This window comes from Ceratotherium simum, chromosome 29 (genome assembly GCF_057802395.1).
Source record: "Ceratotherium simum simum isolate JZ-2026a chromosome 29, ASM5780239v1, whole genome shotgun sequence".
Taxonomy (NCBI): Eukaryota; Metazoa; Chordata; class Mammalia; order Perissodactyla; family Rhinocerotidae; genus Ceratotherium; species Ceratotherium simum.
Genome location: NC_141928.1, coordinates 23,276,897 through 23,297,218, shown reverse-complemented (window position 1 = coordinate 23,297,218; position 20,322 = coordinate 23,276,897). Strand labels below are relative to the sequence as shown.

General features: G+C 39.7%; 1 protein-coding gene across 2 annotated transcripts in view; it reads left to right on the top strand.

Annotated features, from left to right (window-relative positions):
- The window catches only part of KIAA1958 (KIAA1958 ortholog), a 151,776-nt gene extending 136,392 nt beyond the window's left edge, over window positions 1-15,384 (top strand). For both annotated transcript variants that reach the window (XM_087419288.1, XM_087419289.1), the window contains one exon: window positions 8,876-15,384. In XM_087419288.1, coding sequence (XP_087275414.1) covers window positions 8,876-9,682 — 807 coding nt within the window. In that variant the 3' untranslated portion in view covers window positions 9,683-15,384. The remainder of the gene's footprint in view (window positions 1-8,875) is intronic.
- The last annotated feature ends 4,938 nt before the right edge of the window (window positions 15,385-20,322 follow it).

Genomic DNA, 20,322 nt, shown 5'->3' with positions numbered 1-20,322 from the left:
TTGCAGCATTATTTACAATAGCCAAGACATGGAGGCAACTTAAGTGTCCATAGATGGATGAATGGATAAAGAAAACACACACACACACACACACACACACAGGAATATTATTCAGCCATAAAAAAGAAGGAAATCTTGCCATTTGCAACAACATGGGTGGACCTTAAGGGCATTATGCTAAGTGAAATAAATCAGACAGAGAAAGACAGATATTGTAAATTGGTCTCACTTATATGTGTAATCTAAAAAAAAAACAAAAAACTGAACTCATAGATTCAGAGAACAGATTGGTGGTTGCTAGAGGCAGGGGGAGGGAGCGAGCAAAATGGGTGAAGGTGGTCAAAAGACCTAGTGATGTAGTGTACAGCCTGGTGACCATAGTTAATAGTCCTGTATTCTATATTTGAAAGTTGCTAAGAAAGTAAATCTTAAAAGTTCTCATTACAAGAAAAAACATCTTTAACTATGTGTGGGGATGGATGTTAGCTAGACTTATTGTGGTGTTCATTTTGCAATATATACAAATATCAAATCATTATTTTGTACACCTAAAACTAATACAATGTTGTATGTGAATTATATCTCAATTTTTGAAAAAGTAAAAAAATAAAAAGGCAAGACCGAAACCCAGAAGGACCAAACAGTCTTCAAGTAACTTAACTGTGTCCCAGAATGAAGCTTAAGAATATTTCTAGGAATATATGAATATCCAGAACCCGAGAACTAAAATTCACAATGTCTGGCAACTAAACAAAAATTATCAGACATGCAAAGAAGCAGGAAGATATATCCCTTAAAGAATGAATCAATCAAAACCAACCCAGAACTGACACAGATTTTAGAATTAGTAGACAAAGACATTAAACAGTTATGAGGATAAATAACTGGCCAATAAGCACATGAAAAGATGCTCAACTTCTTTAGACATCAGGGAAATGCAAATCAAAACCACATACATTCCACTTTACATCCAGTAGGAAGACCAGAATTTAAAAAAAAAAAAAATTTTTTTTTTTAATGGATAATAACAAGTATTGATGAGGATATAGAAAAATTGGAACCCTCATACACTTCTGGTGGCAATATAAAATGATGCAGCTGCTTTGGAAACAGTCTGGAAATTCCCCAAAAATTAAACATAGAGTTAATCTATCACCCAGCCATTCCACTCCTAGGCATATACCCAAGAAAATTTAAAACATATATCTATACAAGCACTTGCACACAAATATTCGTTGTAGCATTATTTACAATAGCCAAAATGTAGAAACAACCCAAATGTCCATCAACAGATGAATGGATAAACAAATGTGGCATATCCATACAATGGAATATTATTTCGCAATAAAAAGAAATGAAATACTGATACATGCTTACAGCATGGATCAACCTTGAAAATGTTATGCTAAGTGAAATGTCAGAGACAAACGAACAAATATGTGTGATTCCACTTATGTAAGGTACCTAGAATAGGCAAGTTCATAGAGACAGAAAGTATAATAGAGGTTACTAGGCACTGAGGGGAGGAGAAGATGTGGAGTTATTGTTTGATGAGTACAGTACAGTACAGTTGCTGTTTAGAATGATGAAAAAATTCTAGAAATAAATAGTGGTGGTGGTTGCACAACATTGTGAATGTACTTAATGCCACTGAATTGTACACTTATAAATCGTTAAGATGGTAAATTTTATGTTATGTATATTTTACCACAATAAAAAACTCAAGTAAATCAATAAAAATGTAACTATTTCACTTTTATTAATAATAGTTTTAAAATTCACTTATTCTTATAGACCCCCATCACCATTTCTTCATCTCCACTGACTTTAACCTCTCTAGGCCAGAGGGTCTTGTCTTCCAGACTTTGTGAAGTCACTATGAAGACAGTTGTCTGTTACTGGAACCCTTTACATTTCCATGCAGGAATCCATGAAGAGTCTCATTTCTCCACACCCTCTATGGCTTAGATAACATATACATCCCAGGTGGTGAAAATGTCCCAACCGTCCAGTAGAGTGTGCCTTATCACCACTTCTAGGTACTAATATTTCTTAGTTTCCCTTGTGTTATCTAGAGGAATAATGGGTGAGGAAGAAGATATATTTCAATCCTCTGTAATCTACTCACATGGGCCACTCAAATTAAATCTTTTTAATGATAAATTCTTAAGAAACAGGCCAAAATCTTAGAGAATTAGCCAATATTTAGTTAAAAGAAGGAATTGTGGCATCAAGGCCCATGCTCTGGGCCGGCCCCGTGGCTTAGCGGTTAAGTGCGTGCGCTCCGATGCTGGCAGCCGGGGTTCGGATCCCGGGCGCGCACCGACGCACTGCTTTTCCGGCCATGCTGGGGCCGTGTCCCACATACAGCAACTGGAAGGATGTGCAGCTATGACGTACAACTATCTACTGGGGCTTTGGGGGAAAAATAAATAAATAAAAATTATTAAAGGCCCATGCTCTTTAATCTCACTTTCTTGGTCTCAATGCAAGATATTTTTAGTCTAGATATGTCTTTAAAGATAGACATTACCTGGCAGGAGACAAGGGAGGTAACAACTCTTGATCATGGTTTGGCGGCTGGTGATCCTCAAATATAGTTGTTTGTTCAAGAAGGAAAGCAAGGAGTCAAATCAGACTTCAAAATGTCATCTAAATAAGCAGAGTGTACACTGCCAGTCTCACGCGGTGATCACTCTATGATCTACTATATGTGATCCACATAGTATGTTTTCTTCACAAATGTGGCCTAATCCTCACTGATCCATCTCCCTCAAGGTTGCTGTCTCATCAACTTATATATTCCTTAGACTCACTCAGAAAATAGAGCATTTTAAAGTTCAATACCTATCTTTCTGAATAAAGTCAGTCATTTTTGTTGTCAGCAATGGTTACTTCAAGATTCGTTTTGTTTTCCTATAAGAGTACTTGTAGTTCATAAGCGTTTTCTCCATCCCCCTAGACAAGATTATCATGAAGGGGAGTTGGAGACATTCCCCAAAAGTAACTCTTGGCTTTGCTTGTCTTTTAACTCTTTCAAGTGTCAAGGATTACTGTGTCGTTCCAGAACTTTGGAATTTGCCAGACAGGTCAATTTTTTTCTTATTTTGTCCTTTCCCACCTGGAGTCATTCACCTCATGACTGAGCTCTTAATTTTCTTTGGTTATTTATTTACTTTTTGAAGTAAAGCTTTTACTCTTTTTCTTTTTTGGTGAGGAAGATCAGCCCTGAGCTAACATCCATGCCAATCCTCCTCCTTTTTTTTTTTTTTTTTTTGCTGAGGAAGATTGGCCCTGAGCTAACATCTACTGCCAATCCTTCTCCTTTTTTTCCCTTTTTCTCCCCAAAGCCACAGGGGATAGTTGTATGTCATAGTTGCACATCCTTCTAGTTGCTGTATGTGGGACGCCGCCTCAGCATGGCCGGACAAGTGGTGCGTCAGTGCGTGCCCAGGATCCAAACTCGGGCCGCCAGTAGTGGAGCACATGCACTTAACCGCTAAGCCACGGGGCTGGCCCCCTCTTTGATTATTTTTCATCAAGGAAGCCAAGTTTATAATCCATGGTGAATTTTGACATGGTAAATCTGTTCAGAGTGGATATGGAAGGAAAACAGTTCTTGCAATGTCTTTGTAACAAATTGAAGACCTTGGTAACCTGGAGGGATAATCACCAACCGAAACTCAGTCTGAGAAAACTAAGGAGGCAGCCAGCATGGGCCAGAATGAATGGTTTCTTGTGTGCAAACAATATAAATTTTGTGACTTGACATTTCTCTAGGAATTGCTTTTGCTATGATTTTACTTTGAAACTTGTGGTATTCTGTGTAAATCAAGAAAAATGTTCTGCAGCCTAAGTCAGCTTGGTTCTCCTGACTCCGAGGTTATTTCATTGATTTAGCCCACATTTATCAGTTCATTGGGTATCAGTGATATATTTCAGGCCTTCTGGTATGTGTTGGAGACTCAGTCATGTATAAGATGTAGTTCTTGCCTTCAGGGAGCTTTCAGTTCACTTTGAGAGACAGACATATAAGTAGAAAAAGACTGTGCAATATGGATAGGGCCATTTTATTAAATAAAATTTAAATTTTATTATGGATGAGATAGGATCTCAGGTGAGAGAGTAACTTTGCTTAGGAAAGCTGGAGAAGCCTTTATATAAGCAGAATTTGAGCTAGATATGAAATAATTGAATATAAATTTTCCAAATAGAGAAGGTTAGAAGAAAAAGCATTCTGGGTCAAGGAAGTGCATGTGCAAAGACTTAGGAGCATGAAAAACCCTTGTGGGTTTCTATGAATGGCACAAAGTTCAGTGAGTCTGGAAAACAGAGTACAAAGAGAACAGATTAGGCTAGAGAAATAGGGTGTGTACCAGTTGTCTGTTGCTGCATAACAAACCACCAAAAAACTTAGTGGCTTAAAGCAGCTATCATTTTATTTGCTCATGATTCTATGGGTTGTACTCAGCTGGGTGATTCTTCTACTGGTCTCACTTGGGGTGCTCAGGTGGGTGCAGTCATCTGTATATTAGATGGGAGACAGCTTGTCTCTGCTTCATGCGTGTGTGAGGTCTAACTGGCTTCCTCACGTGACAACATAATGTACTAAGACAATGGAAGCAGAACCTGTAAGAACCTGTAAGAGGAAAGCAGATGAAAGCAGCATCTCTCGAGGCCTAGGCTTGCAATTCACACCTTGTCACTTCTGCCACATTCTATTGGTCAAATTAAGTCATGGCCGGCCCGGATTCCAAGGGTGGGAAAATAGAGTCCACCTCTTGATGGGAGGAGTGGCAAAGTCACAGTGCAAAGGGGCGTGGGAGCAGGGAGGAGATGAATTGTGGCTGTCTTTGCAAACAGTCTGCCGCAGGGTGGAAGCAGATGGTGAAGACTTGAACGCAAGGTAAACAGTTTGGAATTTGTCCTAAGGGCAAAAGGAAGCTATCAGCGGTTAGTTGTTTTATTTTTTTTTAAACACTAAGGTAATAACTTGCTACTCAGCACCCCTTATTTAGGAACCATTCCTCTCCTACAATCTCCATGGTTACTGCAGAAGCCATCATGTTAGTACAGTGGCTCACCTTTTGGTCACTTGTCTGGATCCGGAGAGCGCCAATCAGAATCCTTCCTTTAGATTTTTTTCTACTGAAAATGAGAGTTGGACTCTTGCCAATACCTGAAGCTATGCGATGTAAACCTGGGGGAGTGTGCTGGGTGCCCATGTTTTGAGCTATATAAAGAAAGCTCCTCTGTACAGAGAAGCAGAGATGAGAGGCAGAGAGAGTCCTGATGGTCTTGGAGTCCGCTAATTCTGATATCCTCTTTGCCTAGGCTTATTCGAATTTGGTCTATCTATTGCAACCAGATGAGTCCCAAGTAATACAAGGAAAGGTTAACATCTGCAAGTAGGGGGTTGCAAACGACAACATAAAAATCTGAAACCAGATGAGTTTGGGTGTTATGGTTATTGGGAAGTTATTTTAACTGGTTTTTACTGGTATGTAAGAAAGCTGTTGCTTTGTATATTTTGTATACAGCTACCCTCCTCTTCCTGATGGCTTTTCACCTGAATCTCTTGGAGTTTCCTACACCAATAATCAGATTATCAGAAAATAATTATGCTTGTCTTTTTCCTTTCCTATATGCATGTATACATACGTGTGTGTGTGTGTGTGTGTGTGTGTGTGTGTGTTCATTTCTTTTTCTTGTCTTACCTGGTTGGCTATAACCTTCAGCACAGTGTTATTATAATAGTGATATTCAGCATGCTCATCCTATTCCTGACTTTATTAAAAATATTCTAATGTTTTTGTCTTGGATATAATTTTTATAGTTCTTATCTGTAAAATACTCTTCATCATAGAGGATTTTTTTCTTCCAATCTAAATTTATTTCAAATTTATTCATTTATTTTTTTGGTGAGAAAGATTGGCCCTGAGCTAAAATCTGTTGCCAATCTCGCTCTTTTTGCTTGAGGAAGATTGTCCCTGAGCTAACATCTGTGCCAACCTTCCTCTATTTCGTATGTGGGACGCTGCCGTAGCATGGCTTGATGCGCCAGCGGTGTGTAGGTCCACGCCCACGATCCAAACCCAGGAACCCCGGGCCACTGAAGCGGAGCACGCAAACGTAACCACTATGCCACCAAGCCGGCCCCCTAATTTGAACTTTTTAAAATTTGAAATGGAGATCACATTCTTTCAAATAATTTCAGTAATTATCAAGTTCATGTTATTTCTGTTTATTATATGAATGTCAATTATATTAAATTATTTAAGATTGAATCATCCTTATGCTCTGCAGTAATCCCTACCTGTCTTGATGTAGTTTTGCTTTCCTGCAGTCCTGAATTTGATTTGATAATATAGGCAGTCCTTGTTTTGCGGGGTACTGTGTTAATTGCTACTGGTGCATATTAGAGCCACATCCTCGTTTTGCATGGTTCTCATGTGCACACATTTTATTTAACATGGTACTAAGACCATGTTAAAACGAAGACCACCTATATTTTACTTAGGGAAGTTTACATTTATATTCATATACTTGGTTGTTTGATATAATATCCATCAGATTTGGCTTAGAAAAAAAAATGAAGAACCTTTCTTTTCCCTATGCTCCAAAACTGCTGATATACAAAAGAAGGAGTTACTCAGTTTTCCTGGGTTTCTGCCATGTATACATGTTATTAAACTTCATTTGATTTTCTCTTGTTAAAATAATAATAATTAAAATTTTTTTAAATAAAATAATACAAAAGAAAAGCTGAACTGATTCCATAAAACCATCTCTTTAGGAGTAATACACATCTTTTTTTTTTTTTTTTTGTGAGGAAGACTGGCCCTGGGCTAACATCCAGGCCTACCTCCCTCTACTTTATGTGGGACGCCACCACAGCATGGCTTGACAAGTGGTGCGTCAATGCGCGCCGCTATCCGAACCTGCGAACCCCGGGCCATCGAGTCGGAGCGCACGCACTTAACCACTGCCCCACCAGGCCGGCCCCTCTTTAGGAATAATATACATCTTTGACAATCATTTCACTCTCTTGTTTGGGGCTATTCAGATTTTTTACCTCCATTGAACCAACTTTGGTAATTTATATTTTGCTACAAGATTGTTCACGCTATTTAGATTTTCAAATTAATATGCATAAAGTATATGACATTTTTCATATTTTCACTATTGTTTAAATGTATATTTCCTTTCCTCTTCTTTCTCTCTCTCTCTCTCTTTCTGACAGACCTGCTAGAAGTTTGCCAGCTTCCTAGGTCTTTTCAAAGATTACATATTTTCATTTTTTATCTATCTCAATTTATATCTTTTCTAGTTCATTAGTTTATGTTCTATTTTTATTGATTCACTCTACTGTTTTTGAATTTGATTTCCTTTTTCTAGCTTTTTGACTTGAATAATGTTTCCTTGTTTTCAATAAAATTTTCTACCAAAGTCATTCAAGACTGTGATGTTGTCGGAGTATATCTAGCAACATCTCACGCGTTTTGATATGTAATGTTTTCAGTTTGGTTCATTTTTCATCTGTAATTCAGTTTTTATTTTCTCTTTGATCCAAGGTCTGTTAGAAGAATGAATGTTACTTGTACAGTTTCTACTTTTAAAACATTTTTTATTGAGACTTTCTTTTGTCCTAGCATATGTATTCAGCTTGAATTGACTATGAGCAAAGTCTAGTTTTCTCTTGATAGCTCCCTCTTGAAAATAAAGCTTTCTTACCGACCAGCTTCCTTCTCCTCCTACTTTACCCAAATAAGGAGCTCTCTCTAATTGTCAGTATAGTCATAAAGTTTGTCATATCCTTTGAACAAATATTGATATTGAAACCCTATGGATCATTAAGCCAGAGATATTTCTGGACCTATTCAGATAAATTCAAGTGAAAAATCGAGCGGGCCGGCCCCGTGGCTTAGTGGTTAAGTGCGCGCGCTCCACTGCTGGCGGCCCGTGTTCAGATCCCGGGCGCGCACCGCTGCACCGCTTCTCCGGCCATGCTGAGGCCACGTCCCATGTACAGCAACTAGAAGGATGTGCAGCTATGATGTACAACTATCTACTGGGGCTTTGGGGGAAAAAATAAATAAACAAACAAAAAAAATTAAAAAAAAAAATCAAGGAGCATTAACTTGCTATGCAAAGTGAACATGTCAGTCGTCTTTCTCTACAGCACCGTGTTTAGTACCAGCAGTACCAAGCAGTATGTACAGATATCAAGGAAATTAATGTTGGAATGATTCAGAGTTTAAGTTTAGCTCAGTAATTCTTCAGAGAGAATGGTTGAATTTTGTTGAAGGGGGAGGGAAGGAAATGATTTGCTAGAAAAGAGAAGAAGAAAGGGCTTTCCAGAGAGGAATAGTGAAAGTTACAAAGGCCAATAATAATAATAATAATAAATATTAAAATATTATTATGTTAATATAATATTGTATTGTTATATAAATATATTATCATTATATTAATATATTATTATAGTAACATAATAATGTTATTATAATATTATAAAATATGTTATTATATATATGTATATGTGTATGTGTTCATTACTATTTACAAACCCTTTCACGTCCACTTCTTTATTTAAGCATTACAATAATCCTTTGAGAAGATATTATTATGTCTCATTTTGCTGCTTGAAACACTGAGGTTTAAAGAGATTAAGTGGAGCCAAGTATGGAACCTAGATCTTCCAGCTTAAAGTTCACTGTCCTTTCCACTATATCATGCTAAGGAGTTACCCCTCTAGAGGCCGCAAAATGTCTTGTCCACAGTGCAGCCCCTGGTGAGGATTAGGAGAAGGAAGGAGGGGTCTGGCCATTTGGGTGTCCTCAAATGTGTAACCTCAGTGTTTGTCTCATTTGAGATCCCTGCAGTGAAGTTGAACGAGCTGCTCGAGAACTTTTACGTCACCGTTAAGAAGAGTGACGGCTCAGACTTCCTGGCCACCTCACTCCATGCCATTCGCCGAGGTCTGGACCGTATCCTGAAGAATGCAGGTGTGGGCTTTTCCATCACCAGCAGCACCTTCAATTCTTCCACCAAGAAACTCAAGGAGAAGCTGTGGGTGCTGAGTAAGGCAGGGATGTCAGGTGCCCGTTCCCGCAATATTGTCTACTTCTCCTTTTCTGATGAGGAGGAGATGTGGCAGACAGGGTGTCTAGGGGATGACAGCCCTATCACTCTCCTGTCCACTGTGGTCAAGTACAACAGCCAATACCTGAATATGCGGACGCTGCAGGAGCATGCAGATCTGATGTATGGTGACATCGAGCTGCTCAAAGACCCACAAAACCAGCCCTATTTTGCCCGGACAGACAGTGTCAAGCGGGAGAGTCGGAGTGGTTCCACTAGAATATGTCATGGGAAAATCTACCATGAGCATTCCAGGGGACACAAACAGTGCCCTTACTGCCTCCTCTACAAGTACATGTACATCCACCGGCCACCCACCCAAATGGAGGCCAAGTCTCCTTTCTACCTTACCGCCAGGAAGGAGGCCACTGACATGGGCAGTGTGTGGTATGAGGAACAGAGGATGGGACTGCGGTCTCTTCGGGGAATTGTCCCAAACTTAGCCAAGAAGGTCAAGCTGGAGAACTGTGAGAACTTCACCTTCGTCTCGTTTACTCAGGTCTCCAGGAGGCTTGGCTCCCATAGCTTCTGCCAGTGAGTCTTCCCTGGCTCTGCCACTACCCTGCTCACCCTGATAGGTGAGCTCCCTCAGGCGGCCAAGGCCAGAGCTCTGAGGAGGCAGGAGACGACCATGACTCCATGGTCAGGCAGTCTCGGTCAATGTGACCTGCTATATCTTTGATTTTGAATTTTTTAACTGGAAGTAGAAGAGTCTGAATAATTAGGATGTTTTATCCAAATGTGTGTCACCTTTGTTAAATTAATAGAATCTAATAGAATGTATAATTGCTATACACACACGAGTGAGGAAGTTCATTTTATCTAGTGCCTTTTTAGCACAGATTTTCTCAAAAGAAAAAAGAAAAAAAAAAAAGGAAAACTGTTTAAGTAGTCATTAAAAAAAAAATCCCAGTAGCCTAGTAGCTTTAGAATGTTATAAAGACTAATACACTTTGTTGAATTACATTCACAATAATGAACTAGAACAAAAGAGGCAGACACATTAACTAGTTCCAGGAGAAAAATTGCACTTGACACTTCTTTATGTTTTGTTGATGGATAACTTGGTTCTGCAGAGCAAGCAGCCTTGTGTGATGGAAGATGGTGGAGCTACACTCAGTCATGCTGAGGGAGAGGCAGGGAGCTGCTCCGGCTGCTCTCAGCACTGGGAGGAACTTGATCTCTGCATCAATGGAGAGAGTTTTATGAAAAAAGATGAATGCACCAAAAGGTGTTTGTGAGAACAAGGTTTCCAGTGAACTCGATGGTTTGTACCACGAGGGGATTTCCGGTAGTGAGAGTGGCCTGGAAAAGCGATCTGTGATCAAAATGTGAAAACCTCCTGCAGCAGAAGTGCCTACATTTTATTTCTCAGCACCACGTGAAAGCTGTTTTCATTTGCACATTTTTTGGAGTGTTTTTTGTCTGTTCTTTGTGTCCTGTGGTTGTTCTGTCAGCGTATAGCACTGGATCTGTAAAACAGCTAAAGGTAATTTTCAGGCTTAACCAGGAAAACCTAACAAAACAAGCTGCAAAGAAAACAAACCCCAAAATGTGTTGATTCAAGAGGTTTGAAATATTTTTCTCAAAGTAGGACTTTTTCAGCCACAATAAAAGTCATCGGTTTAGGTGGGCACCAATGCTTGGGACATGGTGACGTTGGCAGCCTACCAGGTAAGCAGACGCAGCAGTAAGGACACATTGTAACATCAGAGCATGGTGACGGGTTATTCATGCAGTTTGAAATCATGTCACTGAGATAAAACCTAACCTGAGCACACGTTATTGAAACAGCAGCAGAATTTCCCAGTAACTGCTCTGAATGCAAAACCATAAGTGAAACAGGAGCCCAAAGAGTGTTGACTAATCATAATAATTTCTAGGATCTTTCTTTTGTATTTGAGGAAAGGCTGCTACAGCTTTATACCATTTTGTTCCTGTGTGCGCTTTCTAATCCAAAATTAAAATTCCAATACAAATTCACTTTGCAGGAGTCCTAAAATCAGTCCTATTTTTTTTTGAAAACAATATTTTAGTATTTATTTTAATTAATTGTTTTTAAAAATCATTCACTGGTCACTGAAATATGTAATACTTCCTTTCCCAGAGAAGACTCAACCAATGCTGCCTTAAGGTTTAATGTTGTTCCCTTTTTAGTTACTGCCCATTTATGATTTTGTTCACTAGTTGGTCTTTCCTGACTATAGATTAATTTTGGTATGTCCCCATCTGTAAATAAATAACAGGTAATATTTAATAATCAGTGTTATGACTTGATGTTGCATACTGTTATGTTGTGGTTTCCTATGGTGATGTTAGGGTTTTGATTAAAAAGAGACACAAAACATTAGATACAATTTCCTTTAGTTTGCTAAACACCCAAAGGATATTTTGTTTGTGGAAAGCAGATGGTCATTTTTCTTGTCAGTTCTGCACTTAAACAGAAATATAATCTCTGTGAACTATTGGGCAGAGCCTGTAGCCTAATTAAACAGAAGCTCCATTTTTATTTTAAATAGATTCAAGAAGAAATTGCCCTTAGGAATCACTGGGATCTTTTCAGATTTTAATATTTCCAGAAGTAGCAATAAGTGATCCAGAGGTTGTAATCTTTCTGTTGATAGTGGCTTTTCATCAGTTGAATAACCATCTCTGCCTCAGATTTGTTGCTTATTATCTATTTGATGTACTATAAATCACCAGAGTTCTGAAGTGAATCATTCTAATAAAAAATCAGGAGGGAGAATCTTCAGTGATATCTGATGGAAGAAAGAATTTTATCTCAGCATCCTAAATGCAGTTCATTTCATGCGTCCTTGGGGAATGGGAGTGAGGAAGAAGACATTTATTGATTGCTACTCTGTGCCACCCATTGTACATGTCACTTTGTCTATTATGTATCTGTGTGTAGAGCTGTGTGTGTCTGCACACACACTTTAAATTTACATTTAAATTTAAATGCCTAGTAAACCTGCTAAAATGGCAAAGCACCTATCCATCTATATGGCCATGTCCCTTCTCAGAGGATCTGAAGGGGGGCCAGAGTAGCTAGTTCCAGCTGGCGCTCAGCCAAGGCAGTTCTGTCTTTCCAGCCAGCTCTAAACCATACCCACTGGCGACTCGATGATTTTCTACTCTTGGCCTAAGCTAGGAGAAAGGAGAATCCCAGGAAAAGAAGGGGGAAGGTGAAGAGCATTTTCTTCACTTATCTTTAGATTTTTTTACTCAAAAGTGGGAATGAATATCCAGAATTCGCCAAGTTCATCCGGCACAAGTTGCCTCTGGCCTCCGTGTCAGGAATGGTGGTGCTACAGGTGTGACGAGAGGACCTTTGGAGTCCTTTGTGTGAACTCATGGCCACAGCACCTTCTGCATCTGCTCTAAAGTGAGCCCTGCTTGCTTGGTACCCTCCTCCCCGGAATCGAGCAGGTCTCCCCTTCCAAGTTTATTCTGGCGGAGATGATAGGCCATCAGCTTGCAGGATATGATTCAATTAAATATAAAGAGTTTAGTGCGACACTAGCACGTAATGGGCATGCAATAAATGTTAGCTATTTTAGTTACAACTTTTTGGTGATAGTAGTAATTAATATTATTCAACTAACCTGCATTATATCACTTATTTCTTCCATTATGGAGATTCTCTCTCCCTTAAACTGTTAAACTTGAAGAGGAAACCAAACTGATAATCTGGTCACATATATGCCCATGAACTCTACCTCCAACCCAGCCAAGCCCTGATACCTCAGATACAAGCAAAAACAAGTGAAGGAAGAACAGAGGAGCCGTAAGAGGATCTTGAGAACGCTTTTCCATTGTTGAGTGTGTTTGCAAAGGGGAATATTATGGAAGTACCTACCCAAAGTTGTGAAAGCAACAGTCTCCTTGCTCATGTGGCATTTTCCAGCTACCTGGGATTAGATGCTGTATTAATCCACCTTGGCTGATAAGTGGTGTTTGAAGAAATGTGCAATTCTGTTACTTTGATTTTTATTTTAATCAAGCGCTGTGCCACGCTCTCAGCATGTTCCTAGACAGTCCTTAGGAGAATCTGGACAAAGCAACCCTCACGTGGAAGCTGCGGCCTCTTGCTGTAGTAGAAAGATTGCTCGACTGGGAGTGCCTTCACTACTCGGCAAATTTTGGTCGCACTTTCCTCAGCGATATAGTGGGATCGTTGGGATGGAGCATCTCCAAAGTGAACAATGTTACACCTCCACAATTCCTCAAGGTCGAAGAGTTAGGAAGTGGCAAAACTAGGAAGCAGATTTCCTAATTCCTCAAGGTCACATGGTGAATCTCCTAATTTAGTGCTTCTCACTATACTGGAATGCTTTCTTTATGAATAAGATTTTTCTTGAATTTTCAAGTTTCACAACTTCTAAAATTATTTTGCTATCTCTAGGAAGCACAATGTTGATTATTTTTCTCAGTTTAGGCCAACACTGACGACATTGTTACTAGTTAAATAAACAGAATATTTAAATATTATCCTTATCAAACATGCATCCCTCTGTTGCTTTTATTGAAATCTGGATTGTTAAATATTTGGGGGCTAGTAACCAGTCAACCTTTTGGCTTAATAAATGCAAACGGTGGAGACCTCAATGAAGAGTTACCTCATTTTGTCTGCATGAGCTCCAATTTAGTCTAAGTTAAGGTCCATACATATTTAGAAGCTGTTAACAAACAGCCCTGAACAAAAGAATACATTGTTTCAAATTTATATATACCTTTAAATGCTTTTGCTTGGGGTGAATTTTTTTTTTCTTCCCCTGAGGAAGATTAGCCCTGAGCTAACATGCGATGCCAATCCTCCTCTTTTTTTGCTGAGGAAGATTGGCCCTGGGCTAACATCTGTGCCCATCTTCCTGTACTTTATATGTGGGATGCCTGCCACAGCATGGTTTGATAAGTGGTGCGTAGGTCTGTGCCCAGGATCCGAACCCACGAACCTCAAGCCACTGAAGCAGAGCACACAAACTTTACCACTAGACCACCGGACGGCCCCTTGGGGTGAATTTTTAATGCTCTGTATTAAAAGAAAAACATTCAGTTGTTTTGGCAGTGTTCTTAGGTAAAAATCTTTGTTGTATTTTCCCATATAAATTATTCACCTTAACTGAAACATGAGTGGAGGCAGAGATTGGTGGTGACCTAAGGCCAAGCTCCCTTGCTGAGAGAAGAGGAGGCCATGTGGGATGATAAACTAACTCATCTCTGGAAATTCCTACGTATTCTATATCCATGTATTCTGACATCACAGGATTTCCCAAAATTCCTTTGAGGGAAGCTGCCCATCCTTCTGGCAAATTTTGCCTATTATTATTATGATTTTGAATACTTCTAGTTCTTTACAGTCCAAGAAATCCAGAGAAGTTTTCCATGTTTAGTTGTTGATCAGAATCAGACTAAACTGCTTTATTATTTATCTAATGCAGCTCATATGGAAATTAATCATTTCAGGAAATATTTATTAAGATCGAAAACAATCACTGGATTATATGTAGATGCATATTGCTTCCATTACTATTAATAGCAATTAGATAGACCCCTCTCCCCCAATGAGATGAGAATGGGCTCCTAAATACTTCATGGTCACTATAACTCATTTGATTAATTTGCATTTAACTATAGTTATTGTTACTGATTTGTTCGAAAAAGGTTTCTAGAAGATTCATATTTGACTAACACTGACTATGGTAAGTGCTTTCTCACAGCTGCCTCATGTTCTTATTTAATTCTCACAACAGCTCTGCAAGACAGATCTAATTATTCCCATTTTACTTATTGAGAACCAAGGCTCAGAGAAGTTAAGTAAACTTCCCAAAGTCTCACAGAGCTAATGGGTTGGAGAACTTAAGTTTGAACCCAGGTCTTCTGACTCCAAGTCCAGTGCTCACTCCATTAGACAAAACTTTCTTCTTCAGGCCCACAGAGGTCCATTTATCACAGAGCTTTTAAAAATTAAAACGGTTTCTATTTGTTTGGGAAATATTTCCTAAGCCCTGCTGTGTTACACCTTATATGTACTGTCTTACTAATTGATTGGTCACTTGGTATAATTCAGTAGATCCTGGAAAGCCTGGTGGTTTTCTATGAGTGAATATAACGTTTTCTGTCTACTGAGAACCTTCTGTCTTTATCCAATAAATAAACTATATTACCTATTACCTACCTTAAAGGGCAGATGGTTATGCCAATTTATTCTAATAAAAGTCAACTAGTTTATAAACTCTACCTTATAAACTCTACCTGTTTTTTTGTTTGTGTGTGTGTGTGTGTGTGTGTGTGTGAGGAAGATCAGCCCTGAGCTAACATCCATGCCAATCCTCCTCTTTTTGCTGAGGAAGACTGGCCCTGGGCTAACATCTGTGCCCATCTTCCTCCACTTTATATGGGATGCCGCCACAGCACGGCGTGACAAGCGGTGCATCTGTGCGGGACCGAGATCTGAACCCGCCAGCAGTGGAGCGCACGCACTTAACTGCTACGCCACAGGGCCGGCCCCTAAACACTATCTGTTTTGACTTTGGTATCATTGCTTAAAACGTGAAGGACTTCCTAACCTATGTTAAATTTTGGCTTCAGAGGGTTTCTATAATCTTTAGGCTAAAGCACCTTCATAGCAAAATTCACTTATTTAGTCATTTGTTTTCTGTTCTTTCCTTTATCAGGGCACATTTATTTTCTGTTTTGAAATGTAAAAAGCATTAGGTTATAGGTAACTCTGAGATAGTCTAGTCAAATTCCCTCATTTTTACTAATAAGGAAATTGAAGCCCAGAGATATTAACGTCAGCCAGACAATAAATAGTAGATTCAGGACCAGAAAACTAGTCCAGAGCTCTTTCCTCCATATCATAGCTGGAAAGATTTGGATTTTTAAACATTAATTAATGGAAGTGCATCTGGCAGAACAACATCTGGCTAGCAGAAGCCCCCAGTGAACTCCTGCCTTCTCAGAACAACACTCATAAAGACTCAGAAGAAGGCCAGATCTCAATTCTAGAATCTAGAGGAATTGATACAGTTTATGAGGCGTATGGAGATGGATTGAGACAAAACCTTCCAGGTTGTAGCTCAATGTTTTCTCTGGCTTCACTTCATGAAACAGAGGCCGTGGTAAATAAAAAATTTTAAAGATATTTAATGCTTGTTCTCCTCAACCATGTCTGTCTCCTAACTCAGAGCCAGAGAAGTAACTGGCTGATCCTGCTTCTCAACCACTTGCCACATCGTGAAGTGAAAAGGTTCGCTTTTCCTTCTCCTCACCCCACCTCCTCTTCATATCGTCCAAGATTCCAAATCCTGGGGCTAAAACACAGCAGAAAGCAGAGAGGATCAATTAGAGGCATCATGCATTCTGAGAAAAACACCCTTTAGGTGAGGGAAGAAACAGTAAATAACTAGGTAGCAGAACATGCAAATATTTTTATTTTTTTCATGTACAGTGTTGATTCAGAGATCCAGAAGACCAGGCAATGGGAAGGAAAAGGATGCCCCTTTAATAGAAAAGTATTAAACTAGAAATTGAACTTGGAAATAGGTGCATCTCCTTACCATTAATTGTATGTCCAAAAAAGGGATTTGACAAACGCTCAAGTGGACAGATAGCATAACCAAGGACAAATACTGGGTCTGGGAAGAAAGGACCACATTTAAGGATGAGTATAGAGAAAATGGCAAAATGAGGCATATAAAATGCTGAACCAAGGAAAATGAACAGCTTCCAGAACACTTGAAAATGAAAGTGTTCTGCAAGAAACAAGAAAACTTTAGGATTCTCTTTGTCATAATTGAACAGAAGAATTGCTTCTATGCAGCCATAGTAAGTTATGTTAAAATGGGAATGGGTTCAGAGAAAAAGGCAATAGAATAAAATGAAAGGGAAGATAGATTAGAAAGGATTTCAAGGAAGGAAAAAACACAATAACAGATCAAAATCCACATTGGAAGCAGAAAAGAACAATACTGATGTTTAAAAAAACTCAAATCAATAATACGAAGGACAAACTTGAGATTTGCTTCCTAATGCTCTTTCAAAAGAAATGAGATGAAAATAATGAGGATAGATAATGGATTTGGACGACAGAACATTAGCTAACATTACTGACATTTGCTTTTCTGATGGAAAGACTATATGAGAAAAAATGTCATCAGACTATAAAAATGAAATCTTTCCTGAACAGAATGAAAATCTGTGTATGCAGATTAAAAGGACTCACTGCATTCCAGGCAAAAAAAGGTGAGAGAGACCCATAGCTAAGCCCCTCCTGGCAAAATTGTTAAAACTACCAAGGATAGAGAATGAAAAATCCTCTAGGCAGTCCAGTCAGCAATTTACCAGTTACCTATCAGAAAATAACAGCATTCTGGCTTCAGACTTCTACTCGATAGCACCAAATGCCAGGAAAAAATAGGGAATTTTGAGGGGAAAAGCTATGACTTTGGAATTGGATACACTCTTTATATGTTATGATACAGAAAATATTTTTAGTTATGACAAGCATTCAGGAAATAAACCATCTATGTACTATTCTTGTTAAGGTCAATTGTACTGCAACCTACAAAGCTTGGTTAAAAAAACTTTTGCTTAATATCATAATTGCAAGGGACTGTGGGGTATTAAACATCAGATCATTACCTGCCAGAAGGAGGAAATGTGTGCTTTTTAAATAGATAATATGGCTAGAAGCCACATATGTAAAAGTGCCCAAGGTCCTCAGAAGAATGGGTGAAACTAATACAAGAAAATGAACCTAAAAATAATTGCCAGATCACAGCATCGTGTTTCTTCATTTTTATTACTGAAGTAATGCATGATCATTATAGTATAAATAGAAAATTGAGATACTTTTTTGTGTGTGTGAGGAAGATTTGCTCTGAGTTAACATCTGTTGCCAATCTTCCTCTTTTTTTGCTTGAGGAAGATTAGCCCTGAGCTAACATCTGTGCCAATCTTCCTCTATTTTGTATGTGGGTTGCTGCCACAACATGGCTTGATGAGTGGTGTAGGTCCGTGCCCAGGATCCGAACCCGTGACCCCGGGCTGCCGAAGGAGAGTACGCCGGACTTAACCACTATGCCGGCCCCTCAGATGCATTTTTTACAAATTAAATTGCTCTCAGTTTTCCCCACTGCCATTTAAAACACTATCCTGAGAGAGTCCCTTGCTTCCAAGTGAGAAAGGGCCAGGCGTCCCCACCATTGTTTTGGGGTCTGATTGCCTAGACTAGAGCCTGTTGAGGCCATCCCCTGTGCTTCTCCACTCTCAAATTCAGAACTAACAACAGGTGCAAAATTAGAAGATTGCAGAATATCTGTGTTTTAAAAAGAGAGCAGCGGGCCGGCCCTGTGGCTTAGCGGTTAAGTGCGTGTGCTCCGCTGCTGGGGGCTCGGGTTCGGATCCCAGGCACGCGCTGAGGCACCGCTACTCTGGCCATGCTGAGGCCGCGTCCCACATACAGCAACTAGAAGGATGTGCAGCTATGACATACAACTATCTACTGGGACTTTGGGGGGGAAAATAAATAAATAAAATCTTTAAAAAAAAAAAAAAAGAGCAGGAAAGGAGCCGGCCCCGAGGCTTAGCGGTTAAGTGTGCACGCTCCACTACTGGCGGACAGGGTTCGGATCCTGGGCATGCACCGACGCACCGCTTGTCCGGACATTCTGAGGCGGCCTGCCACATACAGCAACTAGAAGGATGTGCAACTACGACATACTGGGGCTTTGGGGAGAAAAAGGGGAAAAAAAAAGGAGGAGGATTGGCAATAGATGTTAGCTCAGAGCCGGTCTTCCTCAGCAAAAAGGAGGATTGGCATGGATGTTAGCTCAGGGCTGATCTTCCTCACCAAAAAAAAAAAAAAAAAGGAAAAACGAAACTTACTTTAGAATACAAATGCAAGAGAAGTTCGCTTTCAACAGCAAGAAGCTGGCCTTGGGGCAGTGAGGTGCTTTCCTTAGCTGTACTCGAAGTTTTATGGGGCCGGCCTTGTGGCGCAAGCAGTTAAGTGTGCGCGCTCTGCTGTGGCAGCCTGGGGTTCGCGGGTTCGGATCCCGGCGCGCACCAACACACCGCTTGGCAAGCCACGCTGTGGCAGCGTCCCATGTTAAGTGGAGGAAGATGGGCATGGGTGTTAGCCCAGGGCCAGTCTCCCTCAGCAAAAAAAGAGGAGGATTGGCAGATGTTAGCACAGGGCTGACCTCCTCACAAAAAATAAAAATAAAAAAAAAAAGTTTTATGGAACTGTGTTTAAATTCAGACAGAAACGGAATAAAAGAAGTTAGAGAAACAAACAAACAATTACTTCCAGAGCCCACAGTGTCAGTGTTAGAATGAAAGATGGGTTTCGGTCTTCCTTTGCTTGCCCTGGAAGGACTTGAAAACACACAGGAATGTCAAGTGTCATTGGCCTTAATGCTCAGTTCCTTCCTGGCAGTATAAAGGTTTTCTCTGTGTCCTAAGTTGTCTTGCCAATATAAACTCTAAATTGTCAACACCCCCAGCGTGTTTGCTTTAAATTTAGCAATAGAACAGCTGATGAGTTGCTTTGCATTTGCTTAGTTTTTCACTCTGAAGCACAGCAAACCTCTTCCAGGTGAAGAGTCTCTTCTGGATAGGTTCCAAGTCTAACCTCTCCCAAGGTCTCCTCTTGCTTGGCTGTGACTGACAAAAGTCTGTTCACTTTAACTACTTAGATAAGAAATACAATGCTTTTATTAACATTTTAATATTTTCTGTGTGGCTGTGTGTTCCAAATGATAGCAACAAAACTGTGTCCTAATGTTTTCACCGTTCTGGATTTTTTTTTTTTAAGTGTAGAAGAGGATTTCCATCATTTCTTAACACTGGAAACATCATTCTGAATGACAGAGGAAATGGCCAGTAACTTGAATGATTTTATTGGACCGTTTTCAACTTTTTCTCCCCCCCCCGATGCCTGCACATGTACACGCATGTGTGTGCACGCGGGAGCACACGAGTGGGGAAGCATGCCTAACATCTATTTTCTGTCATCGAGTGTCAGAATTGGAAAGGATTTCTTGCTCATCTAATCCAGCCCTCTAGTGGATAGTCTACTTTAGTAGAGTCTGTTAACAACTTGCAAGGTTCTGGGTTTTTTTTAAAGTTCTTGTTGTTTAGTTTGGCTTATGTATGTGCAGCTTGACTGTT